The following is a 24,799-nucleotide window of genomic DNA, read 5'->3' as shown; positions in this document are numbered from 1 at the left end:
AAGATGGAGAGAATATTTTGAGGAACTGTTAAATGTTGATTAAAATAGGGAAGCTGTGATTTCGTGCATTGGCCAGGGATGTATAACATCGTGTAGGAGTGAGGAAGAGCCAGATGTGAGTGTGGGAGAGGTGTGTGAGACAGTGAGTAGACTGAAAGAGGTTAAAACAACTGGGATTGATGGGATCAAGACAGAAATGATTAAAGTAGGTGGGGATATAGTTTTGGTATTGTTGGTGCTTATATTTAATAAATGTATGAAAGAGGGTAAGGTACCTAGGGATAGGCGAGCAATGTGGCAGATGTTGAAAGTGTATGGAATAGGTGGTAGGTTATTGAAAGCAGTTAAGAGCTTTTACGAGGATAGTGAGGCTCAGGTTAGAGTATGTAGGAGAGAGGGAGATTGTTTCTCAGTAAATTTAGGTCTTAGAGATGTGCGATGTTGCGATGGTTGTTCAATATATTTATAGATGGAGTTTTAAGAGAAGTGAATTTTCAAGTATTGGCAACAGGTGTGGATTTAAAAGATAAAGAATCTAACACAAACTAGGAGTTGTCATAGTTGCTCTTTGCTAATGATACTCTGCTTTTGGGAGATTCTGAAGAGAAGTTGCACAGGTTGATAGGCGAGTTTGGTAGGATATGTAAACGAAGGAAATTAAAAGTGAATGTAGGAAAGAGCATGGTGATGAGGATAAATTTAGGTAATGGAAGGCTGGATATCAGATTACAGGGAGAGAGTTCGGAGGAAGTGAATGTATTCAGGTATTTGGGAGTGGACTTGCCAGTAGATGGGTCTATGAGAGACTTCGTGATATAATTGATATAAAAACGAAAAATTGGAGGAAATTAAAATTCAGGCAACCACTTCAATGTTTCCTCTTCTGGGATGCCTAAAGTGTCGCACAAGTGCCTAGAGATACCCAAGTGTCGCACAAGTGCCTAGAGATACCCAAGTGTCGCACAAGTGCCTAGAGATACCCAAGTGTCGCACAAGTGCCTAGAGATACCCAAGTGTCGCACAAGTGCCTAGAGATACCCAAGTGTCGCACAAGTGCCTAGAGATACCCAAGTGTCGCACAAGTGCCTAGAGATACCCAAGTGTCGCACAAGTGCCTAGAGATACCCAAGTGTCGCACAAGTGCCTAGAGATACCCAAGTGTCGCACAAGTGCCTAGAGATACCCAAGTGTCGCACAAGTGCCTAGAGATACCCAAGTGTCGCACAAGTGCCTAGAGATACCCAAGTGTCGCACAAGTGCCTAGAGATACCCAAGTGTCGCACAAGTGCCTAGAGATACCCAAGTGTCGCACAAGTGCCTAGAGATACCCAAGTGTCGCACAAGTGCCTAGAGATACCCAAGTGTCGCACAAGTGCCTAGAGATACCCAAGTGTCGCACAAGTGCCTAGAGATACCCAAGTGTCGCACAAGTGCCTAGAGATACCCAAGTGTCGCACAAGTGCCTAGAGATACCCAAGTGTCGCACAAGTGCCTAGAGATACCCAAGTGTCGCACAAGTGCCTAGAGATACCCAAGTGTCGCACAAGTGCCTAGAGATACCCAAGTGTCGCACAAGTGCCTAGAGATACCCAAGTGTCGCACAAGTGCCTAGAGATACCCAAGTGTCGCACAAGTGCCTAGAGATACCCAAGTGTCGCACAAGTGCCTAGAGATACCCAAGTGTCGCACAAGTGCCTAGAGATACCCAAGTGTCGCACAAGTGCCTAGAGATACCCAAGTGTCGCACAAGTGCCTAGAGATACCCAAGTGTCGCACAAGTGCCTAGAGATACCCAAGTGTCGCACAAGTGCCTAGAGATACCCAAGTGTCGCACAAGTGCCTAGAGATACCCAAGTGTCGCACAAGTGCCTAGAGATACCCAAGTGTCGCACAAGTGCCTAGAGATACCCAAGTGTCGCACAAGTGCCTAGAGATGCCCAAGTGTCGCACAAGTGCCTAGAGATGCCCAAGTGTCGCACAAGTGCCTAGAGATGCCCAAGTGTCGCACAAGTGCCTAGAGATGCCCAAGTGTCGCACAAGTGCCTAGAGATGCCCAAGTGTCGCACAAGTGCCTAGAGATACCCAAGTGTTACAAAAGTGTCTTATTCACCAACGTGTCAGACTTCTAAACCATTTATATAATCGGTGAGATAATGACGCACATATACATGGACACGTGTAAACATACACACATGTGCATATATAAAATGACAAATGCAGAGATGACACATGTTTATTTACAATGACAAATGTAGATACAGCATGACACATGTACACTGACACAAGTATATATTCATTAACAAACATATATACACTGACACATCTAGAAGTAATATGATACACATCTATTTACACTTACACAAGTACATGACAATTATGCAAGCACTAATACATCTCCTGCAGATGCAGTATGACACAAATATATAAACTGGTGCATATACACGCAACCTGATAAAGGTATAAACAGTATAACCATATCAAGGAGAGGAAGCCTTGACTTCTCGAGACGCCCCATGCCAAGCATTCACTATTCTCCCAGAATGCCACCCACAACAATCGTACGTATAAGGAATCCCTCAGGGGTATGATTGGGTGACGAGCATTTCCACCATTTTTTTTTCGTTTACAACTTGAGAACGACTCTCTCCATCATTGCTGGTGTACTGCAACTAGGGATACATTCTTCCAGCTAATGGAATGTGCGGGTGTTCTCTCGTGACCCTGTGGCCTGGCTGGCAAAGCTCTTGCTTCACACACTGAGGGGCCCGGGTTCGATTCCCGGCGGGGTAGAAACATTTCGACGCGTTTCCTTACACATGTTGTTCTGTTCACCTAGCAGCAAGTAGGTACCTGGGTTTTAGTCGACTGGTGTGGGTCGCATCCTGGAAATACGACAGATAGTCCTCGATGAAACATTGCCTTATGTTATCCTGGGTGGCTAACCCTCCGGGGTTAAAAATCTGAACGAAATCGATCTAATCTAACCTTTACAATGATCATTCCCAGATTTCGGTGTGTAAGTTTGAATCTCTCTCTCTCTATCAACTTCAAAGTTTTAACATTGGTCAATCCTACTTACAATAAAATTGGGATAGTCATGGAGGTATTTAAATACCAATTCATTAATTATATTTTTAAAATGGTGTTGTGTATTTTCGTGAAATAACTTGACTGTTCACACGAGGTAAACTCAAGTTTTTAAAAACAGCGACATTTTACAGATGCGATGAAAATCACCCAAGTTGAGTTTTGTGAATATAAATCATCTGCTCTCTGGACATAGTTAACACACTTGGAATCAATGGATTCTGAATATTAACTGGCGAATGACTTTTGTTCAGATTATCAGATTGTAATAGTGGTCATTATGCATACAACGGTTCGTCTTGATTTTGAGTTTACAAATTAAAAATTAAAATTCTTTATTTCTCTGTTGATATTATAATGTGGGTTTACATATTATAAAATATTATTACAAAAGCCACTAGTATGTCTAGGTATTTCTGGCAGACTAATACTATTTCTTACTCTATATTGACACAGGTTATGGATCATACTGGTATTAAAGTGAGGTCGCTGTAGTGACGTACTTCAAAATATTTAGAAAATTAAAAATTAGTTTATTAGCGGGAATGATCTGGTGTTGGGATGATAGTTTCTATTAAGCTGCTGTAATGGAAGTCTTAGACAAGCTTATGTCTAGCTTAAGAAGTATGTAGCTAAAGTTATATTCAGAACTTTATGTTGATAGTGTAAATTAGTGTAAATTAGGAGGAGTCACACATTAAGTGGGGTGTGTTAACTACCGGTGGGGTGTGTTAACTACCGGTGGGGTGTGTTAACTACCGGTGGGGTGTAACTACCGGTGGGGTGTGTTAATTACCGGTGGGGTGTGTTAACTACCGGTGGGGTGTGTTAATTACCGGTGGGGTGTGTTAACTACCGGTGGGGTGTGTTTACCGGTGGGGAGTGTTTACGGGTGGGGAGTGTTAACTACCGGTGGGGTGTGTTAACTACCGGTGGGGAGTGTTTACCGGTGGGGAGTGTTAACTACCGGTGGGGTGTGTTTACCGGTGGGGAGTGTTTACGGGTGGGGAGTGTTAACTACCGGTGGGGTGTGTTAACTACCGGTGGGGTGTGTTTACCGGTGGGGAGTGTTTACGGGTGGGGAGTGTTAACTACCGGTGGGGTGTGTTAACTACCGGTGGGGAGTGTTTACCGTTGGGGAGTGTTAACTACCGTTGGGGAGTGTTAACTACCGTTGGGGAGTGTTAACTACCGGTGGGGTGTGTTAACTACCGTTGGGGAGTGTTAACTACCGGTGGGGAGTGTTAACTACCGGTGGGGAGTGTTAACTACCGGTGGGGAGTGTTAACTACCGGTGGGGTGTAACTACCGGTGGGGTGTGTTAATTACCGGTGGGGTGTGTTAACTACCGGTGGGGTGTGTTAACTACCGGTGGGGTGTGTTAACTACCGGTGGGGTGTGTTTACCGTTGGGGAGTGTTAACTACCGGTGGGGAGTGTTAACTACCGGTGGGGAGTGTTAGTGGGGAGTACCGTTGGGGTGTGTTTACCGGTGGGGTGTGTTAGCTACCGGTGGGGTGTGTTAGCTACCGTTGGGGTGTGTTAACTACCGTTGGGGTGTGTTTACCGTTGGGGTGTGTTAACTACCGTTGGGGTGTGTTAACTACCGTTGGGGTGTGTTAACTACCGTTGGGGTGTGTTAGCTACCGTTGGGGTGTGTTTACTACCGTTGGGGTGTGTTAACTACCGTTGGGGTGTAACTACCGTTGGGGTGTGTTAACTACCGTTAGGGTGTGTTAACTACCGTTGGGGTGTGTTTACCGTTGGGGTGTGTTTACCGTTGGGGTGTGTTAACTACCGTTGGGGTGTGTTAACTACCGTTGGTGTGTGTTAGCTACCGTTGGTGAGTGTTAACTACCGTTGGGGTGTGTTAACTACCGGTGGGGTGTGTTAGCTACCGGTGGGGTGTGTTAACTACCGGTGGTGTGTGTTAACTACCGGTGGGGTGTGTTAACTACCAGTGGGGTGTGTTAGCTACCGTTGGGGTGTGTTAGCTACCCGTGGGGTGTGTTAGCTACCGTTGGGGTGTGTTAACTACCGTTGGGGTGTGTTTACCGTTGGGGTGTGTTAACTACCGTTGGGGTGTGTTAGCTACCAGTAACGTGGGTTGTGTTAGCTACCGGTGGGGTGTGTTAGCTCCCGTTGGGGTGTGTTTACTACCGTTGGGGTGTATTAACTACCGTTGGGGTGTGTTAGCTACCGGTTGGGGTGTGTTAACTACCGGTGGGGTGTGTTAGCTACCGGTAGTGTGTTAACTACCGTTAGGGTGTGTTAACTACCGTTGGGGTGTGTTTACCGTTGGGGTGTGTTAACTACCATTGGGGTGTGTTAGCTACCGGTGGGGTGTGTTAGCTACCGGTGGGGTGTGTTAGCTACCGGTGGGGTGTGTTAGCTACCGTTGGGGTGTGTTAACTACCGTTGGGGTGTGTTAGCTACCGTTGGGGTGTGTTAACTACCGTTAGGGTGTGTTAACTACCGTTGGGGTGTGTTAACTGCCGTTGGGGTGTGTTAGCTACCGGTGGGGTGTGTTAGCTACCGGTGGGGTGTGTTAGCTACCGGTGGGGTGTGTTAGCTACCGGTGGGGTGTGTTAGCTACCGTTGGGGAGTGTTAACTACCGTTGGGGAGTGTTAACTACCGGTGGGGTGTGTTAGCTACCGGTGGGGAGTGTTAACTACCGGTGGGGAGTGTTAACTACCGTTGGGGAGTGTTAACTACCGGTGGGGTGTGTTAGCTACCGTTGGGGAGTGTTAACTACCGGTGGGGTGTGTTAGCTACCGTTGGGGAGTGTTAACTACCGGTGGGGTGTGTTAGCTACCGGTGGGGTGTGTTAGCTACCGTTGGGGTGTGTTAACTACCGGTGGGGTGTGTTAGCTACCGGTGGGGTGTGTTAGCTACCGGTGGGGTGTGTTAGCTACCGTTGGGGTGTGTTAACTACCGTTGGGGTGTGTTAACTACCGGTGGGGTGTGTTAGCTACCGGTGGGGAGTGTTAACTACCGGTGGGGAGTGTTAACTACCGTTGGGGAGTGTTAACTACCGGTGGGGTGTGTTAGCTACCGTTGGGGAGTGTTAGCTACCGTTGGGGAGTGTTAGCTACCGTTGGGGAGTGTTAGCTACCGTTGGGGAGTGTTAGCTACCGGTGGGGTGTGTTAGCTACCGTTGGGGAGTGTTAGCTACCGTTGGGGAGTGTTAGCTACCGTTGGGGAGTGTTAACTACCGGTGGGGTGTGTTAGCTACCGTTGGGGAGTGTTAGCTACCGTTGGGGAGTGTTAGCTACCGTTGGGGAGTGTTAACTACCGGTGGGGTGTGTTAGCTACCGTTGGGGTGTGTTAGCTACCGTTGGGGAGTGTTAACTACCGTTGGGGAGTGTTAACTACCGGTGGGGTGTGTTAGCTACCGGTGGGGAGTGTTAACTACCGGTGGGGTGTGTTAACTACCGTTGGGGAGTGTTAACTACCGGTGGGGTGTGTTAGGGAGCTGAGGTGTGTTCTAACGGTGCTTGAGAATGGTTGAGTCGGCAGTTCTAGAGTTTTCAGGCAGAAGTTCCAGATTTTAGGCCCTTTTATGTACATTATATTTTTGTATAGATTTAGCTGGACACGGGGAATGTCAGAGATGTTTGTGTCTGTGGGTCCTGTCACAACTATTGTGCCTGTGGGTCCTGTCACAACTATTGTGCCTGTGGGTCCTGTCACAACTATTGTGCCTGTGGGTCCTGTCACAACTATTATGCCTGTGGGTCCTGTCACAACTATTGTGCCTGTGGGTCCTGTCACAACTATTGTGCCTGTGGGTCCTGTCACAACTATTGTGCCTGTGGGTCCTGTCACAACTATTGTGCCTGTGGGTCCTGTCACAACTATTGTGCCTGTGGGTCCTGTCACAACTATTGTGCCTGTGGGTCCTGACACAACTATTGTGCCTGTGGGTCCTGTCACAACTTTTGTGCCTGTGGGTCCTGTCACAACTTTTGTGCCAGTCGGTCCTGTCACAACTATTGTGCCTGTGGGTCCTGACACAACTATTGTGCCTGTGGGTCCTGTCACAACTATTGTGCCTGTGGGTCCTGTCATAACTATTGTGCCTGTGGGTCCTGTCACAACTATCGTGCCTGTGGGTCCTGTCACAACTATTATGCCTGTGGGTCCTGACACAACTATTGTGCCTGTGGGTCCTGACACAACTAATGTGCCTGTGGGTCCTGACACAACTATTGTGCCTGTGGGTCCTGTCACAACTATTGTGCCTGTGGGTCCTGTCATAACTATTGTGCCTGTGGGTCCTGTCACAACTATTGCGCCTGTGGGTCCTGTCACAACTATTGTGCCTGTGGGTCCTGTCACAACTATTGTGCCTGTGGGTCCTGTCATAACTATTGTGCCTGTGGGTCCTGTCACAACTATTGTGCCTGTGGGTCCTGTCACAACTATTGTGCCTGTGGGTCCTGACACAACTATTGTGCCTGTGGGTCCTGACACAACTAATGTGCCTGTGGGTCCTGACACAACTAATGTGCCTGTGGGTCCTGACACAACTATTGTGCCTGTGGGTCCTGACACAACTATTGTGCCTGTGGGTCCTGTCACAACTATTGCGCCTGTGGGTCCTGTCACAACTATTGCGCCTGTGGGTCCTGTCACAACTATTGTGCCTGTGGGTCCTGTCACAACTATTGTGCCTGTGGGTCCTGTCACAACTATTGTGCCTGTAGGTCCTGTCACAACTATTGTGCCTGTGGGTCCTGTCACAACTTTTGTGCCTGTGGGTCCTGTCACAACTATTGTGCCTGTGGGTCCTGTCACAACTATTGCGCCTGTGGGTCCTGTCACAACTATTGTGCCTGTGGGTTCTGTCACAACTATTGTGCCTGTGGGTCCTGTCACAACTATTGTGCCTGTGGGTCCTGTCACAACTTTTGTGCCTGTGGGTCCTGTCACAACTATTGTGCCTGTGGGTCCTGTCACAACTATTGTGCCTGTGGGTCCTGTCACAACTATTGTGCCTGTGGGTCCTGTCACAACTATTGTGCCTGTGGGTCCTGTCACAACTATTGTGCCTGTGGGTCCTGTCACAACTATTGTGCCTGTGGGTCCTGTCACAACTATTGTGCCTGTGGGTCCTGTCACAACTATTGTGCCTGTGGGTCCTGTCACAACTATTGTGCCTGTGGGTCCTGTCACAACTATTGTGCCTGTGGGTCCTGTCACAACTATTGTGCCTGTGAGTCCTGTCACAACTATTGTGCCTGTGGGTCCTGTCACAACTATTGTGCCTGTGGGTCCTGTCACAACTATTGTGCCTGTGGGTCCTGTCACAACTATTGTGCCTGTGGGTTCTGTCACAACTATTGTGCCTGTGGGTCCTGACACAACTATTGTGCCTGTGGGTCCTGACACAACTATTGTGCCTGTGGGTCCTGTCACAACTATTGTGCCTGTGGGTCCTGTCACAACTATTGTGCCTGTGGGTCCTGTCGCAACTATTGTGCCTGTGGGTCCTGACACAACTATTGTGCCTGTGGGTCTTGACACAACTACCGTGCCTGTGGGTCTTGACACAACTACTGTGCCTGTGGGTCCTGTCACAACTATTGTGCCTGTGGGTCCTGTCACAACTATTGTGCCTGTGGGTCCTGTCACAACTATTGCGCCTGTGGGTCCTGTCACAACTATTGTGCCTGTGGGTCCTGTCACAACTATTGCGCCTGTGGGTCCTGTCACAACTATTGTGCCTGTGGGTCCTGTCACAACTATTGCGCCTGTGGGTCCTGTCACAACTATTGTGCCTGTGGGTCCTGTCATAACTATTGTGCCTGTGGGTCCTGTCACAACTATTGTGCCTGTGGGTCCTGTCACAACTATTGTGCCTGTGGGTCCTGTCAACTATTGTGCCTGTGGGTCCTGTCACAACTATTGTGCCTGTGGGTCCTGTCACAACTATTGTGCCTGTGGGTCCTGTCACAACTATTGTGCCTGTGGGTCCTGTCACAACTATTGTGCCTGTGGGTCCTGTCACAACTATTGTGCCTGTGGGTCCTGTCACAACTATTGTGCCTGTGGGTCCTGTCACAACTATTGTGCCTGTGGGTCCTGTCACAACTATTGTGCCTGTGGGTCCTGTCACAACTATTGTGCCTGTGGGTCCTGTCACAACTATTGTGCCTGTGGGTCCTGTCACAACTATTGTGCCTGTGGGTCCTGTCACAACTATTGTGCCTGTGGGTCCTGTCACAACTATTGTGCCTGTGGGTCCTGTCACAACTATTGTGCCTGTGGGTCCTGTCACAACTATTGTGCCTGTGGGTCCTGTCACAACTATTGTGCCTGTGGGTCCTGTCACAACTATTGTGCCTGTGGGTCCTGTCACAACTATTGTGCCTGTGGGTCCTGTCACAACTATTGTGCCTGTGGGTCCTGTCACAACTATTGTGCCTGTGGGTCCTGTCACAACTATTGTGCCTGTGGGTCCTGTCACAACTATTGTGCCTGTGGGTCCTGTCACAACTATTGTGCCTGTGGGTCCTGTCACAACTATTGTGCCTGTGGGTCCTGTCACAACTATTGTGCCTGTGGGTCCTGTCACAACTATTGTGCCTGTGGGTCCTGTCACAACTATTGTGCCTGTGGGTCCTGTCACAACTATTGTGCCTGTGGGTCCTGTCACAACTATTGTGCCTGTGGGTCCTGTCACAACTATTGTGCCTGTGGGTCCTGTCACAACTATTGTGCCTGTGGGTCCTGTCACAACTATTGTGCCTGTGGGTCCTGTCACAACTATTGTGCCTGTGGGTCCTGTCACAACTATTGTGCCTGTGGGTCCTGTCACAACTATTGTGCCTGTGGGTCCTGTCACAACTATTGTGCCTGTGGGTCCTGTCACAACTATTGTGCCTGTGGGTCCTGACACAACTGTTGTGCCTGTGGGTCCTGTCACAACTATTGTGCCTGTGGGTCCTGTCACAACTATTGTGCCTGTGGGTCCTGTCACAACTATCAAGGTTAATATTGGAATTTATGTCTTTGTAAATGTAGATTGCAGAGTAGTAAATGTGGATGTTCTGAACAATAATTTTAGATCTTAGAAGAGTGCAGTTTAACATTACGAAACAAATTTCTTCATGTAGTCACTGGAGAATAACTTTTTTGATCAACTTAAATCCCTCTGTTTCTGGACTGATACTCGGAAATGTCAGTTTTATTGAAGAAATTGTGAAAATTGAAGTTTTGCTATTCATGCAATATTTTTTTATACGTAATCCGATCAGCTTCAAACCTTCAACGCAAATCTGTCTTGCAGGAAGCTTGGGATTAGGTGTATGTGCCAGGTTTTCCATCCTCTACTCCAACTGTGTCCCCTTGTTGCTGTGTCCCATGTCTGGAACATCATGTCTCTGTCCACCTTGTCTATTCCTCTCAGTATTTTGTATGTCGTTATCATATCCCCCTAAAACTCCTGTCATCCAGTGTCGTCAGGTCGATTTCTCTTAACCTCTCCTCGTAGGACATGCTCTTTAGCCGCGGGACTAGTCTAGTTGCAAGCCTTTGCACTTTCTCTAGTTTCTTTACGTGCTTGGCTAGGTATGGGTTCCAGACTGGTGCCGCATACTCCAATATGGGCCTAACGTACACGGTGTACAGGGTCCTGAACGATTCCTTATTAAGATGTCGGAATGCTGTTCTTAGGTTTGCCAGGCGCCCGTAAGATGCAGCAGTTATTTGGTTGATGTGCGCCTCGGGAGATGTCCCCGGTGTTATACTTACCCCAAAGTCCTTTTCCTTGAGTGAGGTTTGTAGTTTCTGGCCCCCTAGACTGTGCTCCGTCTGCGATCTTCTTTGTCCTTCTCCAATCTTCATGATTTTGCACTTAGTGGGGTTGAACTCCAGGAGCCAGTTGCTGGACCAGGCCTGCAACCTGTCCAGATACCTTTGTAGTTCTGCCTGGTCCTCGTCCGATTGAATTCTTTTCATCAACTTCACATCATCTGCAAACAGCGACACTTCTGAGTTTATTCCTTCCTTCATGTCTTTCACAAATACCAGAAACAGGATTAGTCCTAGGACTGATCCCTTAGGAAACCCGCCAGTCACAGGCGCCCACTTTGACACCTCGCCACGCACCATGACCCGCTGTTGTCTTCCTGACAGGTATTACCTGATCCATTGCAGTGCTTTTCTCTGTTATCCCTGCCTGATCCTCCAACTTTTGCACTAATCTCTTGTGTGGAACTGTGTCAAACGCCTTCTTACAGTCCAAGAAAATGCTGTCACCCTGTCATAGAACTCCAGTAGGTTTGTGGCACAGGATTTCCCCTCCCTGAAACCTTGCTGGCTGTCGTTGATAAGCTCTTTCCTTTCTAGGTGCTCCAACACTCTTCTCTTGATAATCTCCATGACTTTGCATACTATACACGTCAGCGACATTGGTCTGTAGTTTAATGCTTCATGTCTGTCTCCCTTTTTAAAAATTGTGACTACATTTGCTGTTTTCCATACTTTAGGTGTGTTGTGTGTGTACTCACCTCTTTGTACTCACCTATATAGGGTTGCAGTGGTCGAGACTCGGCTCCTGGCCCCGCCTCTTTACTGATCGCTACTAGGTCCTCTCTCTCCCTGCTCCATGAGCTTTATCATACCTCGTCTTAAAGTTATGTATGGTTCCTGCCTCCACTACATCACTTGCCAGACTATTTAACTTCCTGACAACTCTGAAGTAATACTTCCTAACATCCCTTTGACTCGTCTGAGTTTTCAACTTCCAATTGTGACCCCTTGTTTCTGTGTCTCATCTCTGAAACATCCTGTATCTGTCCACCTTATCTATTTTTCGCAGTATTTTGTGTGTCGTTATTATGTCTCCCCTGACCCTCCTGTCATTCAATGTCGTCAGGCCGATTTCCCTTAACCTTTCTTCATAGAACATTCCCCTTAGTTCTGGAACTAGCCTTGATGCAAACCTTTGCACTTTATCTAATTTCTTGACATGCTTGACTAGGTGTGGGTTCCAAACTGGTGCTGCGTACTCCAATATGGGCCTGACGTACACGGTGTACAAAGTCTTGAACGATTTTTTACCGAGGTATCGGAACGCTATTCTCAGGTTTGCCAGGCGCCCATATGTTGCAGTTATCTGGTTGATGTGTGTTTCCGGAGACGTGCTCGGTATTGTACTCGCCCCAAGATCTTTCTCCTTGAGTGAGGTTGGCAGTCTTTTGCCACCTAGCCTATACTCTGTCTGCGGTCTTCTTTGCCTTTCCCCGATATTCATGACTTTGCATTTGGCGGGGTTAAATTCGAGAAGCCAGTTGCAGGACCACGCGTCCAGCCTCTCCAGATTTTTTTGTAGTCCTGCCTGATCCTCATCTGATTTAATTCTTCTCATTAACTTCACATCATCGGCGAACAGGGACACTTCTGAGTCTATCCCTTTCATCATGTCATTCACATATACCAAAAATAGCACTGATCCTAGGACTGACCCTTGTGGGACCCCGCTCGTCACAGGCGCACACTGTGATACCTCACCACGTACCATGACTCATTGTTGCCTCCCTGTCATGTATTCTCTGATTCATTGCAGTGTCCTTCCTTTTATACGTACCTGATCCTCTAGCTTCTGCGTTAATCTCTTGTGAGGAACTCTGTCGAAGGCCTTCTTGCAGTCCAAGAAAATGTAATCAACCCACCCTTTCTCTCGTGTCATATTTCTTTTACCTTGTCATAAAACTCCAGTAGGTTTGTGACACAGAATTTGCGTTCCATGAATTCGTGCTGGTTGTCGTTTATAATCTTGTTCCGTTCCAGGTGCTCCACCACTCTCCTGATAATGTGTGTGTGTGTTTAATGGACCGGCGTTGGGAAGAATTCCAAACGACTGGTCTATACGTTTAAAGGCTACTTAAGAAGATGAGGCCACTAACTGTTTGGCAGCGGGATTAAAGTGTACAGCTGTTGTCCAGTGTTGGTCTCGACGACAAAGGAACATCATCATGTTGTCTATGTTGTGAGCTCAAGTCTTACACTTCTGTGTTTCTCGTTTCAACAGAATTATATTTATAAACACGCTAAGAAAATTTTCTATATTTTGTATGCACACGAAAATTTTGTCCCTATGATAGTACAAATTATAGACTGCTTTTCTAAGATATATGCAATAAACATATGCTTAATGATATCGAAGCAACTGTAAAATAACTAAAATTTCATAAATAAAACAACGTAGATGTAAAATAAGAGAAGTAACCTCCTCAACCTTTGATGAGGAAAATATGTAATGTTAGTGAGTCATTTCCGCTCCGGCGATGTCTTCATGCATGACTAATAAGTGTAAGGGGGGGGGACAGGAGGAGGACTGGATAGGGTCATAAATAACTAAAGCGTTGCTTGCTTTGTTCCCGCAATGTAACTCTGGTGCAGGATAGTGTAAGTGCACACTGTGGGTATTACCCACTCTTGCTCTCATGTATATTAGTATTGTTGCTCTCTGTGAGTAACTCTCATATAGAACAGAGCTGCGGCACACTGCAGGTGTTCCCACTATGTAACTCTCATATAGAACAGAGCTGCGTCACACTGCAGGTGTTCCCACTATGTAACTCTCATATAGAACAGAGCTGCGTCACACTGCAGGTGTTCCCACTATGTAACTCTCATATAGAACAGAGCTGCGTCACACTGCAGGTGTTCCCACTATGTAACTCTCATATAGAACAGAGCTGCGTCACACTGCAGGTGTTCCCACTATGTAACTCTCATATAGAACAGAGCTGCGTCACACTGCAGGTGTTCCCACTATGTAACTCTCATATAGAACAGAGCTGCGTCACACTGCAGGTGTTCCCACTATGTAACTCTCATATAGAACAGAGCTGCGTCACACTGCAGGTGTTCCCACTATGTAACTCTCATATAGAACAGAGCTGCGTCACACTGCACGTGTTCCCACTATGTAACTCTCATACAGAACAGAGCTGCGGCACACTGCAGGTGTTCCCACTATGTAACTCTCATACAGAATAGAGCTGCGGCACACTGCAGGTGTTCCCACTATGTAACTCTCATACAGAATAGAGCTGCGGCACACTGCAGGTGTTCCCACTATGTAACTCTCATACAGAATAGAGCTGCGGCACAGTACAGGTGTTCCCACTATGTAACTCTCATGCAGAATAGAGCTGCGGCACACTGCAGGTGTTCCCACTATGTAACTCTCATACAGAATAGAGCTGCGGCACACTGCAGGTGTTCCCACTATGTAACTCTCATACAGAATAGAGTAGACATAAATCGAGTGTTTTCTTTAAGAAAGTCGGTCCATTTAATATAGTTACCTTATGAACCATCCAGTCCTCCTACCAAGAGACCCAAAAAAGCCGACTAGGTATCCACTCTGTTGTAAAAACAGTGACAGCAAATGAGAGAACACTTACCCATAAGCCTCACATGGCCAGTGAGTCGAACTCGGTTACTCTCTGTTCTTAGCCGAACTCTCACTCAGCTATTTTTACCGTTTCTATTATTTGCATAATTTTCATCACTTTTTCTTTGGTAAAAATAACTTGTGAATACCTGGGTAGGAGTAAGTAGTAGTTCACCCCGTGTGAGAAGATCCTCTACACTGGCCATGATGTCCTTCACATTGACTTCTTCCTTTAACCTTAGAGACGTCATCTTATTTCATTATGTTATTTACGATATCTCGCAATTTAGTGGCAGAGGGCTCGTTACACAGCTAAATCATCCGGGTTCAATCCTGGCCGAGGAGAGACGTATGCAGACATCTTCCGAGAACTGCTGCGGCTTTTCACATTCCTTTATTGTGCAGTAATGTTTTCTGCTATATTAACATTATCAGTGTTACTATGAAAGCAAAACAGTGTTGACCCAAGTGGAACTTATTGCTTACAGAAAGGTATTTGTAACATTAGCAATAAATAGATGTATTTCCGAACTCTGTGTGACTCAGAGAGGCATCTTTTATTTCTCTTAACCACAGCCCTCCTGGAAAACCTAAGAGACGTACCTCAAACCTCTCAAGACGCCAGGAGCTAGAGCTCAATCCTAATTAATCACCACGAAAATTTTCGATCAATAGGACTAGGCACTGCGAAGACATTCTCGAACGTCCCAGGGAACTGTCGCTCGACACCTCAAGAGAACAGGGAGCTACCGCTCAACCTTGTCAAACCATTAAGTTGAGATCAACAGAATGCCTATCATAACTCAGGATCAGTCTGACAAGTTATTTTCAGCATATCGCTAAGAGACTCAGGAACTGTAACTCAACACTTTGAAACAGCCCAGAAGCTAGAGGTCAACTCTCAAACAGTTTAGTTTTCCCATTACCGTGTCAGGCCCTGAAGCAGGAGCTCATACTTAATGGATCCAGCTAATAACTTCAGTAGTAGTGACTGGACTTGAAACCCAGCAGGCCCAGGAACTGTACCTCAACGTGATCGCAGTTCTAATTTACAACAGGAGTCAGTAACACTGGAACTTGTGACAACATTTATGTTCGTCCTCATTTAGTGCCAACATTAACAACAGTGATATTACATTACAAATGACATCATTGTTTAATATGGATATTTTATTTAATATTTGGACTCTAAACAGCGACAGTGAAATTAAATCCAAGAATTGCATAAGAAATTTTTTGAACCTAATTTAGAAAGAAAGAGAGAGAGAGAGAGAGAGAGAGAGAGAGAGAGAGAGAGAGAGAGAGAGAGAGAGAGAGAGAGAGAGAGAGGGAAAGAGAGAGACAGCAAAGTTATGTAATGTTATACAAAGTTATCATGACTCCCAACACTCAATTATACATTAAAATAGACTAAAACTGTTACATTATCCTACAGTGTCAGTCACTGACTACTTGACCGCAGAGAACACTGGAGAACAAAATAATATGTTGGTACTGCTACTGTGACAAGTGTAAGTCTTCGTATGTAATATAAACATCATGTTGGTTCCAAATCTAAAGTCGAAACTGAAGTAGCAAGTCAGGATTGTTAATTATTGGGAAACACATAATTTCTTGAATTATTTATAAATCATGTTTCATCATAAATGAGTCCTGGAGTTTACCTGGAGCTGTTAAAACTTATTCCCAATTATGAAGTAACTGCTAAAGAATATTTCAAGGATGTTGAGCAACATATTCTTACTGGTAGAAGAAAATATTTAAAAATATTTAAAACTATTTAAAAAAAATGAAAATGTTTAAAGCATTTGACTTTACACTTGGGACTAACAGTGTGTGTCTCTGAAGGAACCAACAGTAGTTCCACATCATGTTGGGACTAACAGTGTGTGTCTCTGAAGGAACCAACAGTAGTTCCACATCATGTTGGGACTAACAGTGTGTCTCTCTGAAGGAACCAACAGTAGTCCCACATCATGTTGGGACTAACAGTGTGTGTCTCTGAAGGAACCAACAGTAGTTCCACATCATGTTGGGACTAACAGTGTGTCTCTCTGAAGGAACCAACAGTAGTCCCACATCATGTTGGGACTAACAGTGTGTGTCTCTGAAGGAACCAACAGTAGTTCCACATCATGTTGGGACTAACAGTGTGTGTCTCTGAAGGAACCAACAGTAGTCCCACATCATGTTGGGACTAACAGTGTGTGTCTCTGAAGGAACCAACAGTAGTCCCACATCATGTTGGGACTAACAGTGTGTGTCTCTGAAGGAACCAACAGTAGTCCCACATCATGTTGGGACTAACAGTGTGTGTCTCTGAAGGAACCAACAGTAGTCCCACATCATGTTGGGACTAACAGTGTGTGTCTCTGAAGGAACCAACAGTAGTCCCACATCATGTTGGGACTAACAGTGTGTGTCTCTGAAGGAACCAACAGTAGTTCCACATCATGTTGGGACTAGCATTGTGTGTCTGTGAAGGAACCAACAGTAGTCCCACATCATGAAGGGACTAACAGCGTGTCTCTGAAGGAACCAACAGTAGTCCCACATCATGATGGGACTAACAGTGTGTCTGAAGAAACTAACATTAGTGCACCATCATGTTGGGACTGAAACCCCCTTGATAATGTACCTCCATTGTACCGATATCCAGGCACGCACAGGGTTTCACGATGCTCGTCACCATCAACACCAACATTGATGGAAAAGAAGACCAGGTGTGAATGAAGAGAACAGCAACACACGGCAACACAGTGCACTATGATGTTTTATCATTTTATACACTAACTTGTCATAATTGTCTACTCTGTGCCTTTCTAGGAAGTTCTGTATAACCTGTGTGAAAACTTTCCATGTAGCCAGCTACAGTGGGGCCATTTCTGATTGGAAGACAGACTAGGATGAGAGTTCACGTATTTGTGGCCCAGTAAATATTCTGGTTATAAGTTTTTCGTCAGTTAAAATTTCTCAGGTTTGTGCTTTATGTATAGAAATCCTGCACCTTCATCATCCATAGCCTTTATAAACTTCCTCATTAGGTCCAGCTTTACATGCAGTTGTGGAAGAAATATCTTTGAGGATGTACCAGTGGTATCTGTTGTGTGTTGAGTTTTCCTGGAATAAGGTCTTTTCTTACCTGCCATTCCTTTATCTTCTAGTGGTTAGCATCGTCACAGCTATTCCACAAACAGGAATCACATGTATTCTGTGTAACCAAGTTGGAGACCAAGTATTAATACCCTATCATTTTTAGGTCACCACATATATTCCACTTGTGGCCATTGTTTTCTGTTAGTAGAATTCCCACGCACTCGTATGTTACCTTCAATCTCACAGCATGAGTTACTGGCACAGACGGCTTTTCACTTTTCACTGTCATTGAAGAAACTAACATTGATCCTTTTGAACCACCAGAATCTGGGACTTTGAAAGAACCCCATTTAATCACTCTAGAGGACGTTGATATATTAAAGCAGAACTTCTTGGATCACTATGACAAGAGTGGAAACTTTCAGCAGAATGAACAAAAATATCTTATTTTCGTGCATACAATACTAGTTTAGCGACAGTCTATCAAATGGAGAACGACATTTGCTCCTGCTCTTGTGTGAATGATCTTATGAAGAAACTGGTCTATGAATACCATTCTGATGAATGAAAAACTATTCAATGATTCCAGCAACATTGATGTACGCCTCCCATACATCCACTGTCAGTCCAGCGGTACAAACAGTACAACAATTGTATGGAGAACGTGTTTTGTCCTGATCTGCTATCTAACAATCCAAGCAGTGCTTGTATGCACTACTGACAGGATTTGTTTTTCGTTGATCATGTTGATCACATACATAGTAAAAGCTGTCTGCATTGGTCATGCATCCTCGTCTGTTCATGTTAATCTGCAATAGAGGTATCATGTAAAAGAGCAAACGAAATTATTGTAAATATGGTTGTGTGTGTTAGAAAAATGTAATCTAAGCAAGTTAAACACCAATGTACACAGTGAATGATAACCTTCTGTAAACATGTCTGAACACTGGGACGGCTAGAGCACAAATGGTGCTCTCCGACTCTTCCTGACAAGCAGCCAAGATGCGTAGGATCAGATTTTATGCATGTAAGCAGACAGCCGCAAGGCTTTCCTCAGAGGCGTATTCAAGTTTATATATGTAAAGTACAACCTCAGGTTTCTGGTATCTTAAATGATGGGCTAATATAGACTTCAGATTAGGTTTCAACATGTTAAAAATAACATTAAAAGCTTTAATTTATAGACGTAGCAAATTTACTGTTATCCAGTGTTACACAAATAACCCGCACATCAAAGAGAGAAGCTTACGACGACTTTTCGGTCCGACTTGGACCATTGACAAAGTCACACTGTATGACTTTGTCAATGGTCCAAGTCGGACCGAAACGTCGTCGTAAGCTTCTCTCTTTTATGTGCGGGTTATTTGTGTATCGTTCCAGTCACGGTTAGGTTAGGTTAGGTAAGGTTCGTCAGGAAACAGGACAAATGTTTCCTGACGCGGGTCTTAGTCAGATGATGACCCGCCTTTGGAGCTTTTGGTCATCTGACCGAGGCCTTCCGCTGGCTTACCGGTCCACCCCTTTAAAAATTATGGTCATTTATAACCATTGTTGATAATTCCAGTCACGGTATTGTGCCTTTTTTGTTATCCAGTGTTATTAACAGTGTCAGTCACTGCCCAGTGACCAAGGATTATTTTACGATGTCAGTCAATGGCTACTTGGCCACAGATTGTGTGTCCGTCACCGGCTACATGTACAAATTATAGACTGATGGATCTAAGCAGGAGTCTACTGGCAGGGCTGCATCTGTTCTTGTTTCTGCCTCCCTAGATAATAACGATGGGCATAAGAATTAACAACTGGGTGTCTACAATGCAAACTTAATTGTTTGCCACCCTAATGGTGCTAAAATCAACTATGACACTGAGTTTGTTGGACTCTGATTATTACTGATTCTTATGCCATCACTGAAGCTCTTGGCTCACTTTAACAACACGCTCATTGGAGAGGCTAGATATAGATACTAAAAAATCCGGGAAGAGGGAATTAACGTACAATTGTTATGGATTCCAACACACAATGAATAACTCTTTCATGATAAAGTTGATATATAACCAAAAAAATACCCTAAAGGCAAATGTAGAACATAATTTTAGTGTGTTTGTGTCTAGCATTAGGAATAATACTAGGAGAGAAGTAAATACTGAAACTGAATATTACAGGAATGCAATTAGAAGACTGAATAGATCTATAACCTGCTATGATAACATGAACTTGAGCAAGTACGTTCAATGAGCAACTTGCAATGTGAAGAGACTGACTGATGTTGTAGTAGTCAGGCTTAGACTTGGTTACAAGTACTTCTGGCAAAACCTCGAGAATGATTTATGTCAGTAGTGTTACTGTGTACTTGTGTAGTATACTTAGATAATTCCAGCTTCTTTATATATAGGCTCCCTTCTATCTGTGACCTCAAGAGACCCATTACATGTGAGCCGTAGGCCACAGCGTTCATCATTATTTCCACGTTAGGCATAATAGACTCGACAGGCAGGCCTGGGCTTCTCCTCAAGACTCTTAATTATACGCCTCCAAGACATCCAACGTGTGTATTTCACACACCAATATTTCCTGACGATTTACACAAATAACCCGCATGTCGTCGTAAGCTCCTCTCTCCTATGTGCGTGATATTTGTGTATTGTTCTAGTCACGACATTGTGCCTTCTTGTTCTTTGAGAGACGTTGATAAACATGGTATGGGAACTCATTATTGAAGCCAAGGCAAACCATATTTGACCAACAACAGGTTAGAGAATAAAGCTATGGAAGATGGAAGAGTTATAAAATGTGAAAGACCTGTACATATTTGTATTAAATGGCTGCTCACCTCGACTGCAGATTTCAGCGGCATGTCGTCTTCACTGGATTAGAATAGGAGGTTCGAACTGTCTTTTGGAAGGTTCATAGCTCTCTTTCTCGGTCATGGTAGTTGTGAGGGGTGGAGGCAGGGAGAGGGGGAGAGAGGAGGGTTCCTCTTGCTTCCTGGGTACCTTGCAGGCCCCGGCGCTATGTAACAGGCAGCTCCACCACCACCGGCTGCCCGACATTATGCGCGGGGAAGGTGACTACAGATGAGACAAGCTTCAGTGTTCTCCATGACTCTAGTGGTTAGTTCTTCACTTTCAGCATTCACTTTCTTTCACTTTCTCCCCACAGACTATTTTTTTAATATCTATTTGACAACACACATTTATCTTTAAAATCCACATTTTCAAACAGATCTACTTAACAACTACCAGAATATAAGATACTGATTTATACCATTAATTATCATCATCTTTGTAGCCAAAAGTGAATCATTTTATAAATAAATTTCAGGTGGTATTATTAAAAATTGTTCGTATACAGTCCTTCAGTAAAAACTCGAAACGAAGATTTTTTTTTTTTGGTAGCCAGAGAGTATTTAATATAGATTCCGTCAGAGAATCACGTAAGTGGTGAGTTTCAGTAATGCTGGATATTGCAATAGGCGGCTTATTAATGTCGTGAAGCACTTAAAAAATATGCCACTTAACAAGGTAGTGCAGGTCTTTCAAAGTGCCACTCATCAAGGTACAGCAGGACTCAGAGAGTGCCACTCATCGGGGAAGTGTAGAGCTTTGAAAAGGCATCTTTGAAGTAGATCAGGGCTTACGAAGTATTATATATCAAGGTTGTGTAGGACACTGAAAGTGCCACTTCTCCATGTGTTGTAAGACTAAAGTGCTACTCGTCAAGGTGGTGCCACCCTGTGCCAATGTTACTTCTCCTACACTGCCTTACTGCTGCAGCTGCTTCTCCTGAAAAACACAAGAGTAACGTTATTGGTGAGAGTATTCCCATGTATAGAAAACTTGATCAATAACTATAATAAATAAAAGAATCCATGTTAATGTTGAACTCTTGTTAGTAAAGTGAAAGTTACAATGTTTAGGTATTTAATGATAAACCGCATTAGTAATTGGGGTTTAGTAATAGCGGTTTAGGAAAGCAGTTTTCGGTGAGTGTAAAGCAAGGGAAGACTCGGCTTTGAATACTGAAACAGAGGCTTCAGAATGAACGTTTCTGAAATCTATGTTTCGAGTGAATATTATGTTGAGAATGAAGAGTGAACAAATTAGACAATATACTGGTATTTAACTGTAGACAACAAAAAGGCACAATACCGTTACTGGAACAATACACAAATAACCCGCACATAAGAGACAAACTTACGAAGACGTTTCGGTCCGACTTCGACCATTTTACAAGTCACAGTGTGACTTGTAGATGATCCATATTGGACCGAAACGTTGTCGTAAGCTTCTCTCTCCTATATGCGGGTTATTTGTGTAGTAAGTTTATTCAGGTATACACAAATACAGTTACATAAATTATCATACATAGCAGAATATGTGTAGAGAACCTGGGATAACCAAAAAAGTCAGTGACTTTATTATTATTATACTGTAAAGGAGATAATACCTTATTATTATTTTAAAAGGGGATAATATCTTACTATACTGTAAAGGAGATATACCAGGAATAAGGTAAAATGAGTTATTTATACTTACACGTGTTAGCTAAAATGGCTTTGACATGTGCGGGCAGTCTGTTCCATTCCTTTATTGCTGTACAATAAAAGGTGTTTGACGCCTGGCCACTGACTGTGGTTACTACCAACCTTGACAAAATTGACAGCAAGATATTCTGGACACTGTTTGTGAGCAATTTTATAAACTTGATTTAACTTCAGTTGTTTTACTCTGTCTTCAACATTCTGCATATCCAGTTGTTGTAGTTCATCCTGGTCTACATGTTCTCTTGGGCTCAGGTCCAGGATGAATCTTACCATTTTCTTCTGGGTGATTTGAAGTCCTTTTTCTTTTTTTTTTTTTTTTGTCAAGGCAAAGTACCATGAAGAGCAAGCGTAGTCCATATTACATTGTATAAGGGCTAGACATAGGGTCCTACAAGCCTCAGTAGGTAGACACTGTGCTTGTCTATAGAGGAACTTCAGTCTGGTATTCACTTTCTTTACTACACTGTTCCCGATCAGTTCTCCTGACATGCATGGGTCAAAGGGGATTCCCAGATATTTTACTGAGGAAACTGAAGTGATGGGTTCCCCATTACACCAGACATTAAAATTATTTTCCCTTCTCAGTTTGTTTCGTGCCAAAAAGTATGGCTTCCGTTTCCCTGAGGTCCAACGATAGGTTGTTTTCTACTAACCATTTGCTACAGGACTCCAGTTTCAGTGTTATCACATTAGCTATATCTTGTGGGTCTACCTGACACTAACAGATCACTGTCATCTGCATACAGTAGGAGTTTGCACTTGACACTAATGGCATGTCGTTTACATAACATAGTAATATTAAGGGACCGAGAATACTACCTTAGGGAACGCCACATGCTATCGGCAGGTGTTCTGATTCTGTTTTGTTGATTTTGACAATTTGTTTCCTGCTCTTAAAATAGGACTTAAACCAGTCTACGGAACCTATGCCGATAGCCTGAAGTTTCTTACATAATATATTGTGGCTGACAGTATCGAAGGTCTTTGGTAAGCTTAAGCTTCTAATTCTTATGAGGTTTCCTATCGACATTTCAGTTCTCATGTAATCCATCAGATTAATTAGGGAGGTGTCGGATGAGTAAGTTTTCCTAAATCCTGATTGGTAACTACGAAGAATGTTGTGGTTATTAAGATACTTAAGTACCTCTCTAGAATTTTGCATATTACAATGAATATACTAAAGGCCTATGTTGCTAACAGACCTATTATTTTTCTTGAAGATAGGAATAACTCTGGCCTCCTTGAACCCCTCCGGTACGGTATTAGTAGTGATGGACAAATTTATTATGAAAGCAATGGGGAGTGACAATTCAGAGCCATTATATTTTAGGAACTTAGACGGGATGTTATCCTGGCCGGTGCTCTTAGTTGGGTTTAACCTGCTTAGTTCATTTTGCACGAAGTCATGAGATACACTTACTAAATGACAACTGTTTGGGGTTACCTCTTTATTGGTATAGTATGTTTTAAACTTATCAGAGTCTGTGTTAAAGTTATTTGATGCAGCTGGTAGTTTACTTACTAGTGTTGATGCAACAGATGTGTAGTAGGAATTAAAACAATCTGCCACTTAAGTTGTTTCGTGGCATACCTCGTTATTGATATTTAGTACTATGTTAGATCTATCTCCGGGTTTATGGCTATACTTCAACTGTTTTAGTTGTTGCCAGAGCTTTCTGGGGTCATTCTTGTACTCTTTGATTTTTGAGCAATAGTGCTTTGCCTTTGCTCTTTTTACAAGTCTCTGTACTCTGTTCCTCACCCTTTGGAATTCATTTAGTGCTGCAATATCCTGTCTTTTTTCTTTAAATCTTTTTAACAACTGGTCTCTGAATTTCATATTATCTAATATCTCAGTAGTCATCCAGGGTTCAGTTCATTGTTTAATCCTAACCTCTTTAACTGGTGCAATATTATCAAGGATGGTAGTGAACATTGTTTTGAATTTTTCCCAGACATCGTTTACGTCCGTGCAACTTGTTATCTCTGCCCAGTCACAATTGTATAGCCTATTTACCAGTGTTTCTTTACTGTAGTTTCTAGTTGACCTCATTTTTAAAGCCCTGTGTAAGCCTATCCATTCCCTATTTTCCTGGTGCAGTAAATGATGAAATGATCACTAAGACCTGTGGTAATGACGCCTGACTAATGTTCTCAGAGAGGTTACAAAGTATGTGGTCAATTAGGGTGGCTGAGAACTGTGTGATCCGGGTTGGTGTATTAATTAGTTGAGCGTAACTATTTAAACCTAGAATTTGCTTATACCTTTTGCATAGCCCGTTATTCTGCTGCTGAAAACAGATATTGAAGTTTCCCGGTAACACTGTCTCGCAGTTGTTCTTAAGTCCGGACAAGACTCTCGAAGTCTTCTAAGAATTGGTCATGGGTGTGAGGGCGGTAACTAGTTCCTACTAAGATGGGTTTGGTCTTGGGAAACAACACCTCAAACCATAAAATTTCCAGTTTGTCATTTAAATCAGGTCTTTTCTTATGTAGGCACATATCCCACCACCTTTTCTGCTCCTATTTAAGCGTTTTATATTGTAACCTATTTTGACCTCGTCGTCAGTCACCGTAATATCCAACCAGGATTCAGAGGTGGATATAACTACCGCCATAGTTCTGTTAGCTGGAATCCTAATCTCTGCCAATTTTGG

The 24,799-nt window shown here is 44.1% G+C and overlaps 1 protein-coding gene across 2 annotated transcripts in view; it reads right to left on the bottom strand.

Moving 5' to 3' along the window:
* Nucleotides 1-24,799, bottom strand: part of LOC128692339 (serine-rich adhesin for platelets) — a 176,296-nt gene that overhangs the window by 55,588 nt on the left and 95,909 nt on the right. For both annotated transcript variants that reach the window (XM_053781458.2, XM_070096370.1), the window contains exon 2: nucleotides 20,430-21,381. In XM_053781458.2, the coding sequence (XP_053637433.2) occupies nucleotides 20,430-20,453 (24 nt within the window). In that variant the 5' untranslated portion in view covers nucleotides 20,454-21,381. The remainder of the gene's footprint in view (nucleotides 1-20,429; nucleotides 21,382-24,799) is intronic.

Source organism: Cherax quadricarinatus, chromosome 53, assembly GCF_038502225.1.
Source record: "Cherax quadricarinatus isolate ZL_2023a chromosome 53, ASM3850222v1, whole genome shotgun sequence".
Taxonomy (NCBI): Eukaryota; Metazoa; Arthropoda; class Malacostraca; order Decapoda; family Parastacidae; genus Cherax; species Cherax quadricarinatus.
The sequence above is the reverse complement of the archived record's forward strand: the minus strand, read 5'-3'. Positions and strand labels throughout refer to the sequence as shown.